The sequence below is a fragment of the Microcebus murinus genome, chromosome 4, assembly GCF_040939455.1.
Source record: "Microcebus murinus isolate Inina chromosome 4, M.murinus_Inina_mat1.0, whole genome shotgun sequence".
NCBI lineage: Eukaryota > Metazoa > Chordata > Mammalia > Primates > Cheirogaleidae > Microcebus > Microcebus murinus.
This window is the reverse complement of record NC_134107.1, coordinates 70,092,303-70,107,762: the sequence shown is the minus strand read 5'-3', so window position 1 is coordinate 70,107,762 and position 15,460 is coordinate 70,092,303. Positions and strand designations below refer to the sequence as shown.

General features: G+C 42.2%; 1 protein-coding gene across 1 annotated transcript in view; it reads right to left on the bottom strand.

Moving 5' to 3' along the window:
* Positions 1-15,460, bottom strand: part of CCDC81 (coiled-coil domain containing 81) — a 59,906-nt gene that overhangs the window by 9,280 nt on the left and 35,166 nt on the right. Inside the window, exons 8-13 of the mRNA XM_012738719.2 lie at positions 7,739-7,832; positions 7,178-7,324; positions 6,415-6,519; positions 3,964-4,136; positions 2,670-2,748; positions 2,219-2,439 (exon numbers count right to left, since the gene is read on the bottom strand). Coding sequence (XP_012594173.2) covers positions 2,219-2,439; positions 2,670-2,748; positions 3,964-4,136; positions 6,415-6,519; positions 7,178-7,324; positions 7,739-7,832 — 819 coding nt within the window. The remainder of the gene's footprint in view (positions 1-2,218; positions 2,440-2,669; positions 2,749-3,963; positions 4,137-6,414; positions 6,520-7,177; positions 7,325-7,738; positions 7,833-15,460) is intronic.

Genomic DNA, 15,460 nt, shown 5'->3' with positions numbered 1-15,460 from the left:
ATAAAGTAAAAATCAGTAGGAAAGGTATGCCTTCCCTCCGGCATGTTTATGCTTTCAGAAATCTTCATGGGCTGCAACTGCCTCTCCCTATCAAAATGCCTACAGAACCTTTCAAGATTATTTGATTATAATCTTTTAATCTTCAAGCAGTATATCTTGTGATTTCAAAACCATAGAATCTGTTGAAAATAAAATAGCATGCTTAAGGGGAAGACTATAGTAAATTTTCATAGAATCTCAGAATCATGGCACTGGAGGTAGATTCAAAGTCAGGGGCATAATCTCATGCCACAGTCATTTCTAGTTACCTATGTACCATGATTGAAGGTGGAGCTCTGCCTGTTCACCCCACTGTACTTGCCTGGGTGTTGACCCACAACAGCCACACCACCACTTCATTCCCTTACGGAGATTAAGAGTCTACTGTTCCCTTTTGGCATCCTTTTTTTACTCTTGAAAAATCTTGTACCACCTTCTACACTAGGTAAAATGTTTAGAATCACTTGGACTTATATCCTGAGATCAGTAGAGTAGGTAAATAATTACCTGTAGAGAAGTCAGACCTAGGGAGGGCCACAGATAAGAACACTCCCAGCTATTTAAGCTGATACAATGGAGGATAATTATGCTAACTTATCAACTAGGAAAATGTTATTATGATAGCAATAGCTACACTTAACTGAGGACTTACTCTGAGCCAGGCACTATGCTAAGCTATTTACAAGGATTAATTCATTTAATCCTCAACCACCGAGAAGTAGATCTAGTATTATCTCTAATAATTTAAGAAAACTCAGAGCTATTAAGCTTCCCAATATCACACAACTAGTAAAATGGCAGAACCACGCCAATCAATCAAAAAGGACACTGACCGTGGCCTTGGAGGCCCCAGGAATTCATCCTTTAGGTGAAAGATAATGGAAAGATGGGATCAGACATCCCAGGGAGGAGCTGGGGCAGCCTGGGCAGCAGAGGTACACCTGTAGGCCTTGGAGTAACAGTATCTATTATCAAGAAGTATCGAGATGTTTCACTATTTTAGCAAATTGTATAGACGTACAAGTATACCTTGCCCTGAGAATATGTAAGACTATTCTACTCCTGACTTGATTCCAGAAATCATGTTTTTAACCACACTCACCTCTCTCTGCCAACAATGAAACTCCACCCTTATCCCAATATCTTCCATCTTCAACCTACTATTCTACCCATATTTTCATGTCTGGGCCTACTTGGTATATCCCACTGACCATTCATAAAATTTTAATAAAATAACTTTTTTCTTTTTATAAGTACAACCGCCTTCTAGAAAGGGTGGATTCCTTTAAACAGAAGCCTTTTCAAAACTCCTGAGCATCTTGGTGATTTTGGCTAATCAAGGATCTGAAAATTACTGAACATCTACAAAGAAGAAACTGGAGTTCTCTGTGCCAATGTGGGGTGGAGGAGAAAATAGAAGATATGGAAGATAGAAAGACTAGACAGGAACCATGGAGATACTGCAAGCCTGAGAGCTAGTCAGGACCTTTAGAAATTCTTCATTGGTGGGGTGATCAACTGTACATTTTAAGAAACTGAATATCTAATGTTCAGATTTAAAGGTGTTTGCATTGGTATGGTATAAAGTCCTCCCTCCTCTGCCTACCCCACCATCTTCACCAACTCCCTCACCAGAAAGCATGAGTAAAGCTTATTACATGCAGATTCTTTGAAGGATGGGAGTAGTGAAAGGTGAGAAAGGGCCCAAGTTTCATGTCTGGGTCTACTTGAGCATGACACCACATTTGTGGTTCACGTTACAGCTCCAGTGGATAGTGCTGGTATGGGCAACTCTTTTAAGAAGTTGTACTGCTTCAGCCTGAAGAATCTTAACTAAAAATAAAAAAAAAAAAAAAAAAATAAAAAAAAAAAAAAAAAAAGAAGTTGTACTGTGAAGGGAAGGAAAAATATGGGGAGATAATAGAGGAGGAAATGGGGTGAAGACATGTTTTTAAAAATTTATTTAATAACTTGTTTTCGTAGGATAAATCATGAGAATAAAATGAGAGAAAGCATGTAATGAGCTTAGAACAATGTCTTGTACAAGTAAATCCTCAACTGTTAGCTCTCTCTCACTTTTCTGCCATTGTATGAGAAAGACAGAGAGAGAGAGAAAGGGTGGGATAGGTGAGCAAAGGAGGAGAAGAGGAGCAGGGAGAGAGATCGGGGGTCTCCTTACTCTCTTCGTGTCCTCTGAAGCATCTGCAGGTCCCGCCTCTGCTCCACCAGTTGGTTCAGGATGGCTTTCCTCTTGTGGCCAGCGGCTGTCTCCTGCTGGTGTTTCATACAATTCTGGTCTCGCTGTCGCCTTTCCACCAGGTGCTGACTCTCATTCTTACCAAAGATGGGTTCAGAGGAGTCTGGCTCAAACATAGGCAGCTTGGAGGGTTTGTTTCTCATCTGAAACAGGGACACACATAATTCAGATTATAATTCTCCCAGGGAGTAAACTTTATGCACAACTCTGTAATATAGTAAAATACTAATACCTTACAGGAAGGAACAAGGGGCTCAAAAACCACCAAGTGCAAAACACATAAGTGTATTCACAACTTGTCATTATCCATCCATATTCTTAGAATGCTATCAAAGCACTGTATAATTTTTTAAAATAACAATTATCCCTTTACCTGTGCATCCAAAGCTCTCTTGTAACACCGTGTTTCTTCTATCTTATCTTTTAAATATTTGGCTCTTTGCGCAGCAAGTCTGGCAGTAAGAAGAGGAGAAGGGGGAGCATAGCTTTACAGAGTCTTCAATAACACAGATTAACATCATCAAAACATGTTTAATAAGTATGAATAGGAATGGGATCCTGTTTCATTCTGAGAGCTTTCATTTTAAGAAAGAAAAGAGTAATTCAAATCCATAGGCTAATGAACAATGCGTTGAACACAGGACAGACAGCACAGGTATAAGCCAGTGACCAACCGTATTATCCAATTGCAGCACTACTAAAATGGCAGACGCCACCATCACCACCTCTCCACACCCTCCCACCACCAGTTCTTTTAAAAATCTGGGTAAGAAAGCAGGAAGTGACCATTCATTCCATAAACTGATTCTTTGTTAGATTTTTCAGTGATCTATCCTGTTATAAATTATGATTATGCAATCTCCAGAGAACCCATATGATCTGTCAATTGAGTATAATAGAACGTATATATATTTTATAGAAATAATCTTTTTTGGCTATAGAAACTAGTTTATTTGTTTTAGGAGTCTCTGGTCACACCACTGTAGCCTCCACAATTGCTCTCCTGACCTCAGTAGCAGAAATGTGGGCCCCCTTAGGTGTATATGAACTCCATGGCCCTGACTCTATCCCAGGCCTCAGGCAACACAATCGGGACCAAGCAGATTCACTCCTAAAACTTTGGAATTGAGACTAAACATTTTCTAAATTAGCGCTGGAATAAAGACGATGTCAACTAAGGAGTTATGGATGTAAGCAGAGGGAAGCTACTGTACATGGCTTCGTAGTCCCTGGTTCCAGTCTCTTCGAATACAGGGGTTCCCTGTATATTCCTCCCTCAAGTTCTGTGGGGCCCCCCTACATACTTATAATAAAGCCTTAGTTTTGCCATGAGGTCACCTAAACATCTAATAGTTGGGAATGATGCCTACTCAAGACAAATCCCTTCCTCTATCTACTAATATTACTGTGATTGCAAAACAATATAAAACAATACTCTATCATTATAGTAATTACACATTGGCAATCATTACTATAATGATAATTATAATGATGACAGCTTCATTTTTCTAATTAAAAGTTATGGTGAAGTATTGGCTGATAACTGGGTTAGTTTGCTCAGTTGGTCACAGTAGTGCTAATAAAAACTACCAGTGCTGATTCAATCCTATGTGAAAATTAACTTCACATGAAAATCCATTTTTCAGAGCATGTCTAGCTGGACTCACTCCTCTGTGAGTTGCACTTGTTCTAGGCGGTCCATCAACTCTCTGTTTTGTCTTTGCTTTATTTCCTTTTCTCGTCTGGTATCCATTTGTTTCAGGAGACTTTGGGAATATTCTTCTTGCTTAAGAGCATTAAGCTCAGGACTGAGTGGCCGTTTATCAAATAGAAAGGATTTCTAGAATAAAAGAGAAGCAATTCATTTATGGTTGAATACCAAAAACAAAGTTAATAATTCAGAAGACTAAAATCAATCAGAAAGTATATCTTACTTATTAATATTTGCCCAGCACTCAATACGTTGACCAGCTAGTGTTGAGGTAACCTACAGAGTGTTATGAGTGTGTTCAAGGATGAACCTGAGCTGAACTGACCATAGCCTCATTTCCAAGACAGAGATGAAAAAATACTCCATAGAGTAGGTCCTGAGCTAGCACTTACAATGTCCAGATGGAAGGAAGAAGTGGTAGGTGCAACAGCATGAGCAAGGAGAGAGAAGAGGCGAAATGAGATGGAACTTAACACCTACTTGTGGGGCCCTGGCCACCCTAGACATGATGATCCAACAGTGACCAGGAACAAATCCTCGCTCTCATCAAGCCTACATTCTGGGTCAGGAGACAATGAACAAGTAAATAGTATATCAGATCATTAACTGCAGTGATAAGTGCTATGAAGCCCTTATCATAGTAAGTGACTAGTAAGGAACAGGGCTAAATTAGTTGGTTATTAGGGAGATTTTTCCATTAAGATGATGAATCACCTACACTGTAACTATCATATTGACCTGTGTCCCATACAGAAGGAACAGCAGATGCAAAGACACTAGACGGAAACAAGCTAGCTAGGCATATGCAATGAGCAGGGAAGAGATCTGTGGCTGAGGCATAGTGAGCAAGGGGAAGTATTAATAGAAATTGGTGAGCCCCAAGAGGAAGGCAGGGGCCAGAGCATCTAGGGTCTGGTAGGTCCAGGTGAGGAGTTTTGATTTAATTTTAATTTAGTGGGAGGCCATTACAGGCTTTAAATGAGAGAACGTATGTTTTGGTTAACTTTAAAAGATCACTTTGGCTGCTGTGTGGGGTATAGTTTGCAGGAGAGCAAGAATGCAAGCAGTGAGTCTACTTAGGCAGGAATTACAGAGGTTGAGCCTTATGATGTGGTTTGGACTAGAGTGGCAAAATTGAAGATGAAGAGATACAAACAGATTTTGGATACATTCTGGAGGTAAAGGCCACTTGCCTTGCAGATGGTTGGATGTGGAGGACAGAGAAAGAGGAATTTGGGATCGTGCCTAGATATGGGGTGTATGCAAGTCGCTGGCTGGTGAAGCCACTTACTAACACCACAGTTAACATCATCAGAAGACTAAGACTAAGGTTGAGGAGGGAATCAAAAGTTCTGTTTTGGTTTTTTTACATTTAACTTTGTATAGATGTATCAAAGAGGAGATACAAAGCAAATATAATCTTGAGCTTGCATGTGAGAAGGAGAAAGGTCATACCTAAATCTCAAAAGCCGCATGCTCTCTCCCTCCCTGCCTGCTGCCTGGAATGCTCTTCCTCCATTGGCTTCTTTACCTAACTCCTGTATGCCAGGAAGTTTTCCCAGATCTCTAGTCTGGATTAAGTGACTCTCCTCTTTGCTCACACAGTGCCCTTTTCAAATATTTATCATGGCGTTTGTTACACTACACTCTTGTCTCTTTGTCTCTCCCACTAGACTGAGACCTCTTCTGAAGAGAGACCTTGTACTCCCAGCTAGAGCATGCCACAGTGCCCGGCACAGAGGAAGAGTTCAAAAAAAAGTAAATAAATGTTTAGTGACGAATAATGAAAATATATTTTATTAGATTTACATCCAGAGTGTTAGACTACCTAGATGGTGGTCTTTCTAGGTAAGAAAGAGAAAAGAGAAAGTTTCAGGCAGAAATAAACAAAGGCACACAATGATTGAAACCATTAAATCAATCAATGAAACAGCTGGCTCACCACCATCTGAAGCTGGGCATCATCTCAACCTTTAATGCACAAACAAATCACCTGGGGATCCTATTCCAGGGTAGGTGCCCATTAGGGAGGGTCTGGGGTGTAGCCCCTAGAGTCTGCACTTCCAGCAAGCTCCCAGGTGATGCCAATGCTGCTGGTTCTCTCTTTTAGAGCCTGGTGCTGGACTTCAGTATACTGCCCCCCACCACCCATCCCAGGTCCTGGTTGGGAATTACTATAATTAACAAGAGCTGTGATGACTAACGGGAACCCATAGTACATTGTGAATGTCAATGGTGTGGCGGCCAACACTGGACAACCCCTGCCCTAGAAGAAAGCTTCAGACTATACCACCCACTTTTCAACTCTGCCACTTAAAAAATGGCACAACCTGCAATGTGGGGAGTGGATTCAAATATTCACAGATGGGGCAGGTGTTAGCAATAGAAAATTTTAAAAGACTCTTACATAAAATTCAGGTTTCTCATTCTTATGGTTTCTTATAGCTTCAGCAACTCCAAGATTATAGGCAGCATTTTTCTGATTCTGCTCTCTGGTAGCCAGACTTTTATTCTATTGCAAAGAAAATTTTTTTTAATTTTTAATTACACATTATAGCAGAGCCTTTAAAATTTTTAATTCTATTACATTTAAATAATCCAAGGTAGAAACCTGTCTTTTGGAGGCAATGGTACTTTCTGATGTCTTCATAGATTTATAAAAGTGGGTTGGGGAAAGTTTTTTATTTCCTGTTCTTGGGCTTTAGACAGTATCACACTACAGCGATACTAAGAAGGAATAGAAGATTTCATCACAAATGCATGAAAGGGTAGTAATATTGGAAACCACAGAAATCTGCATAGAGCAATGTAAAGGTGCCATTCTGTCTTTGATTGAGATAGGCCATGAATCTGGAGGGTAAAAGCCTTGACCAGAGTTATATTTTATCAGAAATTAAAAACAAAGCAATATAAATCCAGAAATTTCATCTTTAAAATTCAGTCCACTGAAAACAATCAGTGATATGTGCAAACATTCAACATGTGGATATTCATGACAATGTTATTAATTATAAGTGAAAACTTGGACACAACCTAAGGTTTAGTCCAGCAGTAAATACATGATCAGATATGGTACAGGACAGACGTTTGATGGAACATTTTCAATGGCATTTTATAATCATGTTCTACGGTCCTATATCAAACACCCCTTAATCGAGGTGTTGGACTACCTGGTGTTTGAAGAGAGCCTCCTGGTCTTTCAATATCTGATACTGCATCATGAGTCGCTCATCTTCTATCTCTTTCCTCCTCTTATCCGCACCGTAGTACAACGGGAAATTTCGTTGTGCTCGTTGCAAACACACATAGCACAATTCCTACAATCCCAAATTTCAGGATAAATAAATTTTTACATTTTACCTTTTTGCTTTCACCTTCCCATCACAAACTCTCCAAAGACTAAGGTATCAAGAAACACACTTTATAAAAGGATGTATTAGTGACAATCAGCAAAATGATATTTGCAGAGTGGACCCCACAAATAATCTAAAGGATTTACTGAACTCTCACTTGATCAGAAGTGTTTATAGCAACTGAAAATTAGAAAGGGATTTCCCCATCCTATTTCTGTTAACTAGTAGATAAATTTATCACGGCCCAACTTTTTGTTCTGAGTACTTTAGCCATGCCCATATATTATTTTATAATTAAGAAAGAGAGATTCCCAGAACTCTCTTTGAGAAACAAGTACAAATGAGATTCTGACCGGGCTTTGTTTGAAGACACTGTACCTGTCCTGCCCGACTGTGGCCCTGGCAAGCATGGGCTGAAGATGTTCTGGGCTTCATTTCATTGTCATTTTTCAGACCACCTGGAGATGATATGCTATAAAAAAATGCAACTTTAATTAATGTTTAATACAGTCTGACCAGTAGAGCAATGATAACTTTGAGGCAAGTATAAATACAAGATAAAGAAAAATATCTCAGTGGTTTACTTCAGAACAGTTATATATAGAGAGGTTAAGAACCTGTACTTTGTGTCAGATAAAGCTGGGATTGAACCCCACCTTTGTTTCTTACAAGCTAACTGATGTAAGATAAACTGTGTAATCTTGCAAAATGTCAGCTACCAATTCTGTGAAATGGGTATGAAATGTATTCACGCCACGAGAATGTATTGAGTGCTTACCATGTGCTCTGTCCTAGGCACGGGAAATGCAGTGAAAAACAATACACAATCACACACAAAAAATCCCTGTCCTCATGGAATCAACATTCTTATGGGGATAGACAGCCAATGACAAGATAAATAAGTAAACTCTATATTATGCTCCATGATGATAAGTGCATACATTGCTGGAGAAATGGAGTGTTAAATTGTAAATAGAATGGCCAGGCAAGGTCTCACCAAGGAGGTGACATTTGAGTTAATACCTGAAGAAAATAAGGGAGCTATCTATCATGTAAATATCTGATGAAAAAGACATTCCAGGTGAGCAAAAGAGTGCAAAGACCTTGAGAAGGGAGATGCCTGTGCTCAAGAGTGGTAGAGGCTAGCACTCTGGGAGGCCGAGGAGGGCGGATTGCTCAAGGTCAGGAGTTCAAAACCAGCCTGAGCAAGAGCAAGACCCCGTCTCTACTATAAATAGAAAGAAATTAATTGGCCAACTAATATATATAGAAAAACAAGCCGGGCATGGTGGCACATGCTTGTAGTCCCAGCTACTCGGGAGGCTGAGGCAGTAGGATCGCTTAAGCCCAGGAGTTTGAGGTTGCTGTGAGCTAGGCTGCCTCCACAGCACTCACTCTAGCTTGGGCAACAAAGTGAGACTCTGTCTCAAAAAAAAAAAAAAAAAAAAAAGAGTGGTAGAGGGAGCTGAGTTAGGGGTGAGAAGTAGGAGAGAGGTTGCAGACCAGGCGAGATCTTGCAAGCTGTGATAAAGACTTTGGCTTTTACCATGAGTGGGTATGGGAAGCCACTGAGAAGTTTGGACAGTGGAGGAGGTCATCTAACTCACATTTTAAAAGGATTATTTTGGCTGCAGTGTTGAAAATAAACTGAACAAGAACAATGACAGGAGTCATTCCAATTCTAATAACTCAAGAGAAAGAGATAGTGGCTTGGACCATGGTGATAGAAGTTGGGGTGATAATAAATGGCTATATTCTAAAGTAGAACTACCATTTGATCCAGGAATCCCACTTACTGGGTATTTATCCAAAGGAAAAAAAGACATTCTATAAAAAAGACACCTGCACTCACATGTTTATAGCAGCATAATTCACAATTGCAAAGATGTGGAAGCAACCCAATTGCCCATCAATACAAGAGTGGATAAATAAAATGTGGTATATGTATACCATGGAGTACTATTCAGCTACAAGAAACAATGATGATATAGCACCTCTTGTATTTTCCTGGATAGAGCTGGAACCCATTCTACTAAGTGAAGTATCTAAAGAATAAAAAAATAAGCACCACATGTACTATCAAATGGTTTTAACTAATCAACACCTAAGTGCACATATAGGAATAACATTCATTGGGCCTTGGGCACGTAGGGGGTGAGAAGGAGATGGGTTATTCACACCTAATGGGTGCGGTGTGCATTATCTGGGAGATGGACATGCTTGAAGCTCTGACTTGGGGAAAGAGAAGGGCAAGGGCAATATACATAACCTAAGCATTTGTACCCCCATAACATGCTGAAATTTAAAAAAAAAAACACCTCCAAATTGGAGTGAACATGTCAGAGATTCACTAACCACTACATGCCTTCAGCACTAGCCAAATCTACACTTCCCACAGCAGTCCCCATTTTGATTAATGGTGCCACCTTCCCGCCCCCTTACCTAAGCCCAAGTCTGGGGTCATCTTAAACTCCTCCCTCTTCTCAACCCTCCACTTAATTAACTAATCACCAAGCCCTGCCGATTCTACCTCTTAAACAGCCAAATCTAAAGCTTCCTCTGCACCTGATCTTAGTTTCGCACATTATCTTTCCCCAGAACAATTGTATTCAATTGTTAAGCAATGAAAGTCCTACCCTCCTTAGTTTAACAAATCTTACTCAAATCCCAATACATAAAACAGAAAAAAAGCACACACAGTCCAGTAGAAGTGAAAGGATAAAGCCCAGAGTCCCAACCACATGGCCTCCTCACTCTCACCCTCCGTGATGGCTCTCAAGGCCCTCTGAGGAGCCCTAGGGTCATTTGCCGGAATCAAATGGCTGTAGACTACTGCCTTAATCTCTTCAATTGTGCCAAATCTTTTCATTTTATTATGCCTCTTCCCCTGCGGCACTATCCCTCTAAATCATTCTTTACTCTTTCAAAATGAAAATGTAATCATGTACTGACATCCCCAAACATGGTGTTTGGGGACTTGAACCGGTTGGTATGGACAGGATATATTTTAAACTTCTGTACATCAAATGATGCAGAAAAAAATTTAAAAGCAAAAAAAGAATTGGAAAAATATTTAAAACATATATATCATAAAACTATTCATACCTATGGTATATGAAGTTCTTTTTATAAGAAAATACAACCTGTTTCTAAGAAAAAGTAAACCTCCCAGTAGAAAAAGGACACAGAATTCAAACAAACAAACAAAAAAATATCAAAAGAACAACAACAAATAGCTAGGAAACATTTTAAAATAAGTATAAAATTACTAGAAATGAAACAAACACAAATTAAAACAATAATGAAATAGCTCATTTCACCTATTAAGACAGAAAGATATCTTAAAGTACAATGTCCAATATTAATAAAGCTGTAGAAAAAATAGCAGTCTCTCATAATACTGCTACTGGGAGGATAACTGAGTACAACCTTCCAGAAGATAACTGGCAATGTGCATCAAAGGCGTGAAAACTAGGCTCACCCCTTATCTCTGAAATTAAATTTAAAATTTTTATCCTATGGACTATTCATATATGTGCAAAGAATTATGTGTGATTATATTTGTCACATTATTTCTAATACACAAAAACTAGAAACCATCTAAATAGCCAACAGAAGACTGGTTAAACAAAATGTTTAGTCTTTCATTTATGTAATATGCAGTCATTTGTTAATGTTTTAGAATATTTAAAGCCATGGAGAAATTTTTACTACTTATCATTAAGCATAACAAAGGTTCATATAATATGATCTCAATTTTATTTAAAATGTATGTATGTACCAAGGATATGTGCAGAAGGTCAGAAAAAAAAAGAAAGTAAATATAAAAAAATTTTTTTAAAGTTAAAATAAATAAATAAAATGTATTTTTTTGTGAAGCCTCAGGTTAAGTGCTTTTTTTTTTTTTTTTTTTTTGAGACAGAGTCTCGCTTTCTTGCCTAGGCTAGAGTGAGTGCCGTGGCATCAGCCTAGCTCACAGCAACCTCAAACTCCTGGGCTCAAGCGATCCTCCTGCCTCAGCCTCCCGAGTAGCTGGGACTACAGGCACGAGCCACCATGCCCGGCTGATTTTTATATTATATATATTAGTTGGCCAATTAATTTCTTTCTATTTTTATGGTAGAGACGGGGTCTCGCTCAGGCTGGTTTTGAACTCCTGACCTTGAGCAATCCACCAGTGTCGGCCTCCCAGAGTGCTAGGATTACAGGCGTGAGCCACCGCGCCCGGCATGTGCTTTTTTTTTAGCTTATGTATATTGCTTGTTTTTAGGAAGTTGGTTTGAGCAGGCTGAACCCAGTAAATTTTGGGATAAAACAAAAGGGCAAGCGCATGGGCACAAGGGGCCAACCAATCAATGTAAAGGCAAGCGTGTGGACAGGTTATGCACCTAGGGTATAAAGGGCTCGTTTTACAGTGCGCGGGGTCTTTGTCCCAATAGAGGCCATTGTATTGGTGCTCTGGGACTTAGACCCTAGCTCGAGCTAGTCAATAAAACTCCTTTTGTTGATTTCAGCCTCAGTGACCTTGTCTCTTTGTTCTGTGGTCCTACAGTTTCCCGCTCTAACATTTGGGGGCTTGTTCGGGATCTCGCAGACCTCTGGACAAAATTCAGAATTGAGGGAGGAGTGAATAGAGAGTAGGTTTTCTGGAGTACCCTGAGTAATCAGGCCCAGCAGAAGACCTAGGCAGACGCGCTGGTGGGTCATTGGCTGGAGTGGGAAGGAGACGTCCTCCGACCCCGGGAAATCCCTATGGCTGACCTAGGAGCTGGAGGCTCGGTTAGAAGGAAGTCGGGGAGGAAGTCCGGACTAGGCTGGTAATTGTTTGTGTCTTTCATGTCTGTCTGTGTTGTTTAGAATCTTTGGTTGGATGTTCGTGTTGTCCTCTGTCATTAATAACCTTTTTTTTCCCCCTTGAATGGCTCGTAAGAACCAATCACAAGGGAAGCTAAAACAGGATCTGACCAAGGCCAAGTGTTGCTGCCCATTTTTGCGAGAAGCAGCAGCAGTGGGCAGTAGGTAAAAAAGAGACTGCCAGTGACACCCTCGATGGCAGCACCTAATCAGACGAACTAATTTTACTCGTTTTCTTAGATCTTCCAGGTGTACCTTGTGTCCCTCCCCTCTGCAGGCATGGGACAGACCCGGTCAACACCCTTGTCCATCTTGGTACGCCATTAAAGATGTGAGGGCAAGGGCACGTAATCTTTCCCTAGAGGTAAAAAAAAGAAAGTTCATCACCCTTTGCGAGGCAGAGTGGCCGGCCTTTGGGGTGGGATGGCCACAGGAAGGGTCATTCGACACCTCGCTCATTGAAAAGGTACAGGAGGTAGTCTTTGGCCGTCACAGCCATCCAGACCAGATCCCCTATATCATAGTTTGGCAGGATCTGGTCCAGGATCCGCCATCATGGCTAAAGACAATTCTGCCCGCCCCTAAGGAAAAGGCCAAAATTATGGCAACAAAAAGAGCAAAAAAAAGGAGGGGCAAAAGCCACAACCCACCAGATTACCCCCAAAGGGTCACCCCTGCCGGATTCCAATCATTCCAATCTATATCTGGACCTTATAGATTTGCAATAGAATTCGCCCCCGTCCTACAATCCTGAGGTGGCTCCACCAGCCCAGGGTGCTGTGGGGCTTCCGGTAGAGGGCGCAGGGCCTCCGGTAAAAGACCCAGCCTATGGCACCCGGCAGCAAACTGGTCTGACTCCAGATCCAGAGCCAATAAAGGCTCTCCCTTTACGGGCGGTGGGACCCCTTGGGGCGGATGGAGAACAGGCGTATCAATACTGGCCTTTCTCTACTAGTAATCTCTACCATTAAAAATCCCAAAATACAAATTTTTCTGAAAATCTGAGAGATTTAATTAACCTTTTAGATTCTGTCCTTTTCACTCACCAGCCCACATGGGATGACTGCCAACAGTTGCTTTAAGGTTCTTTTTACAACAGAAGAAAGAGAAAATTCAAGGAGAAGCACGGAAGCTGGTCCCAGGGGAAGACGGCAGACCCACCATCAACCCACGGGTAATCGACCAAACCTTCCCACTTGAAAGACTGCCCTGCCTGCGACTATAATGAGGCGGAAGGTAGGGAGTGTCTCCGGGTCTACCGCCAGACTCTGATGGCTGGTCTCCAGGCAGCAGCACGAAAGCCAAAATATTTGGCTAAAATAGGAGATGTCTGCCAGGGGCCTGAAGAAAGGCCAGCAGCTTACCTAGAGAAAATTATGAAAGCCTTTTGGCAGTACACTCCAATAGATCCTGCTAGCTGCTAGAGGGGGGTCAGCTAGGGGCAAGAAGCAGAAAGTGATCCCAAAGAAAAAAGCTAGAGAAGGATCAATGCACCAACTGCAAAGAGCATAGACATTGGGCTAGAGACTGCCCCAAAAAGAAGGGGGGATGGCACAGGCACGGATCCCCTAAAAAGGTCATGTTGATGGGACAGGTGGAAGATGAGTAGGGAGAACGGGGCTCGGTCCCTCTCCCCAAGCCCAGGGTAACTTTACAAGTAGAAGAGAGCCCAGTTTCCTGGTAGACACGGGGGCAGAACATTCAGTAATTACTGAGACCACTAGAAAACTGTCTAACAAGACTAGTTGGGTGCAGGGGGCAACTGGATCTAAGCCCTACCGATGAACTACCCGGTGAAAGTTAGACTTGAGTTCAGGACAAGTGAGTCATGCCTTCATGGTCATTCCAGAATTCCCTACCCCATTATTAGGAAGAGACATACTCACGCAGGCACTAGGACCTTGGAGGCAACTGGTGGCATACCTGTCCAAAAAGCTAGATCCGGTAGTGGCGGGGTGGCCGGCATGCTTGTGAATCATCGTGGCTACTGCCTTATTGGTCAAAGACGCCGATGAGCTCACCTTGGGTCAGCATTTGCAGATTACCACCCCTCACGCCATAGAGGGGATCCTAAAGCAGCCACCAAGGCGATAGATTACAAATGCGAGGCTGACTCACTACCAGGGGCTTCTGTTGGATACTCCTCGCATTGAGTTCCAGACTCCTGCCATCCTAAATCCTGCCAAGCTTCGGCCAGATCCCAAGCCCGAAACACCCAAGCATAGCTGCCTCGAAATCCTGGCCAAGACCCAGATGGCCCAGAAAGACCTAAAAGACCGCCCTCTTCCAAACAGCGACCTGACCTGGTTCACCAACGGGAGCAGCTTCGTCAGAGACGGACACAGGTACGCACAGGTGGCCATAGTAGATGAGCAAGGCAAGCTTATCAACACGCCTTCCACAGGGGACCTCAGCCCAGAAGGCAGAACTGGTGGCATTGACAGAAGCCCTCCGCCGGGCCCAAGGAAAGAGGCTGACAGTATACACCGACAGTCGCTATGCCTTTGGGACAGTACACATACATGGGGCTCTCTATAAAGAGAGAGGTTTCATCACGGCAGAGGGCAGAGAAATCAAACATAAGCCTGAAATACTTCATCTGCTAAAAGCCATTTTGTTGCCAAATGCAGTGGCAGTAGTCCACATTCTGGGACACCAGAAGGGGGACTCTCTTGAAGCCTGGAGCAACCGGGCTGCAGACGCTGAGGCAAAAAGGGCTGCGGGGGAACCAGCACTAACGGATGTTCTATATTTGAGCTTGCCACCTCCTGGTATGGGAAAGATGCCCCCCCCAACTGGATTATTCCAGCACAGACATAAACTGGGCCAAAGAAAAACTGCAGGCGACACAGAGTAAGGACGGCTGCTTCCAAGATGGAGAGCACCGCGTAGTAGTTCCTGAAGCTCTGGAGAACCACCTACTAGGCCACTTGCACCAGAGAACGCATCTGGAGGTGGGGCGAAGAGATGCTACAGTTGCTGGACACTGCACAACTCAGATTCAAATCACAAGGAAAGATAGAAGACATTGTCCAGAACTGCCGTGTCTGCCAGGTCATGCCGCCGGAGGAGATCAGAGGGACCCATGCAGGTACCAGAGAGCGAGGGAGGCAACCAAGATTATTTTGAGAAATGGACTTCACAGAGGTAAGACCAGGAAAATACCTGGGTACAGGTATTTGTTGGTCATGGTAGACACTTTCTCAGGGGGGTAGAAGCTTTTCCTATTAAAAGAGAGACTGCCCT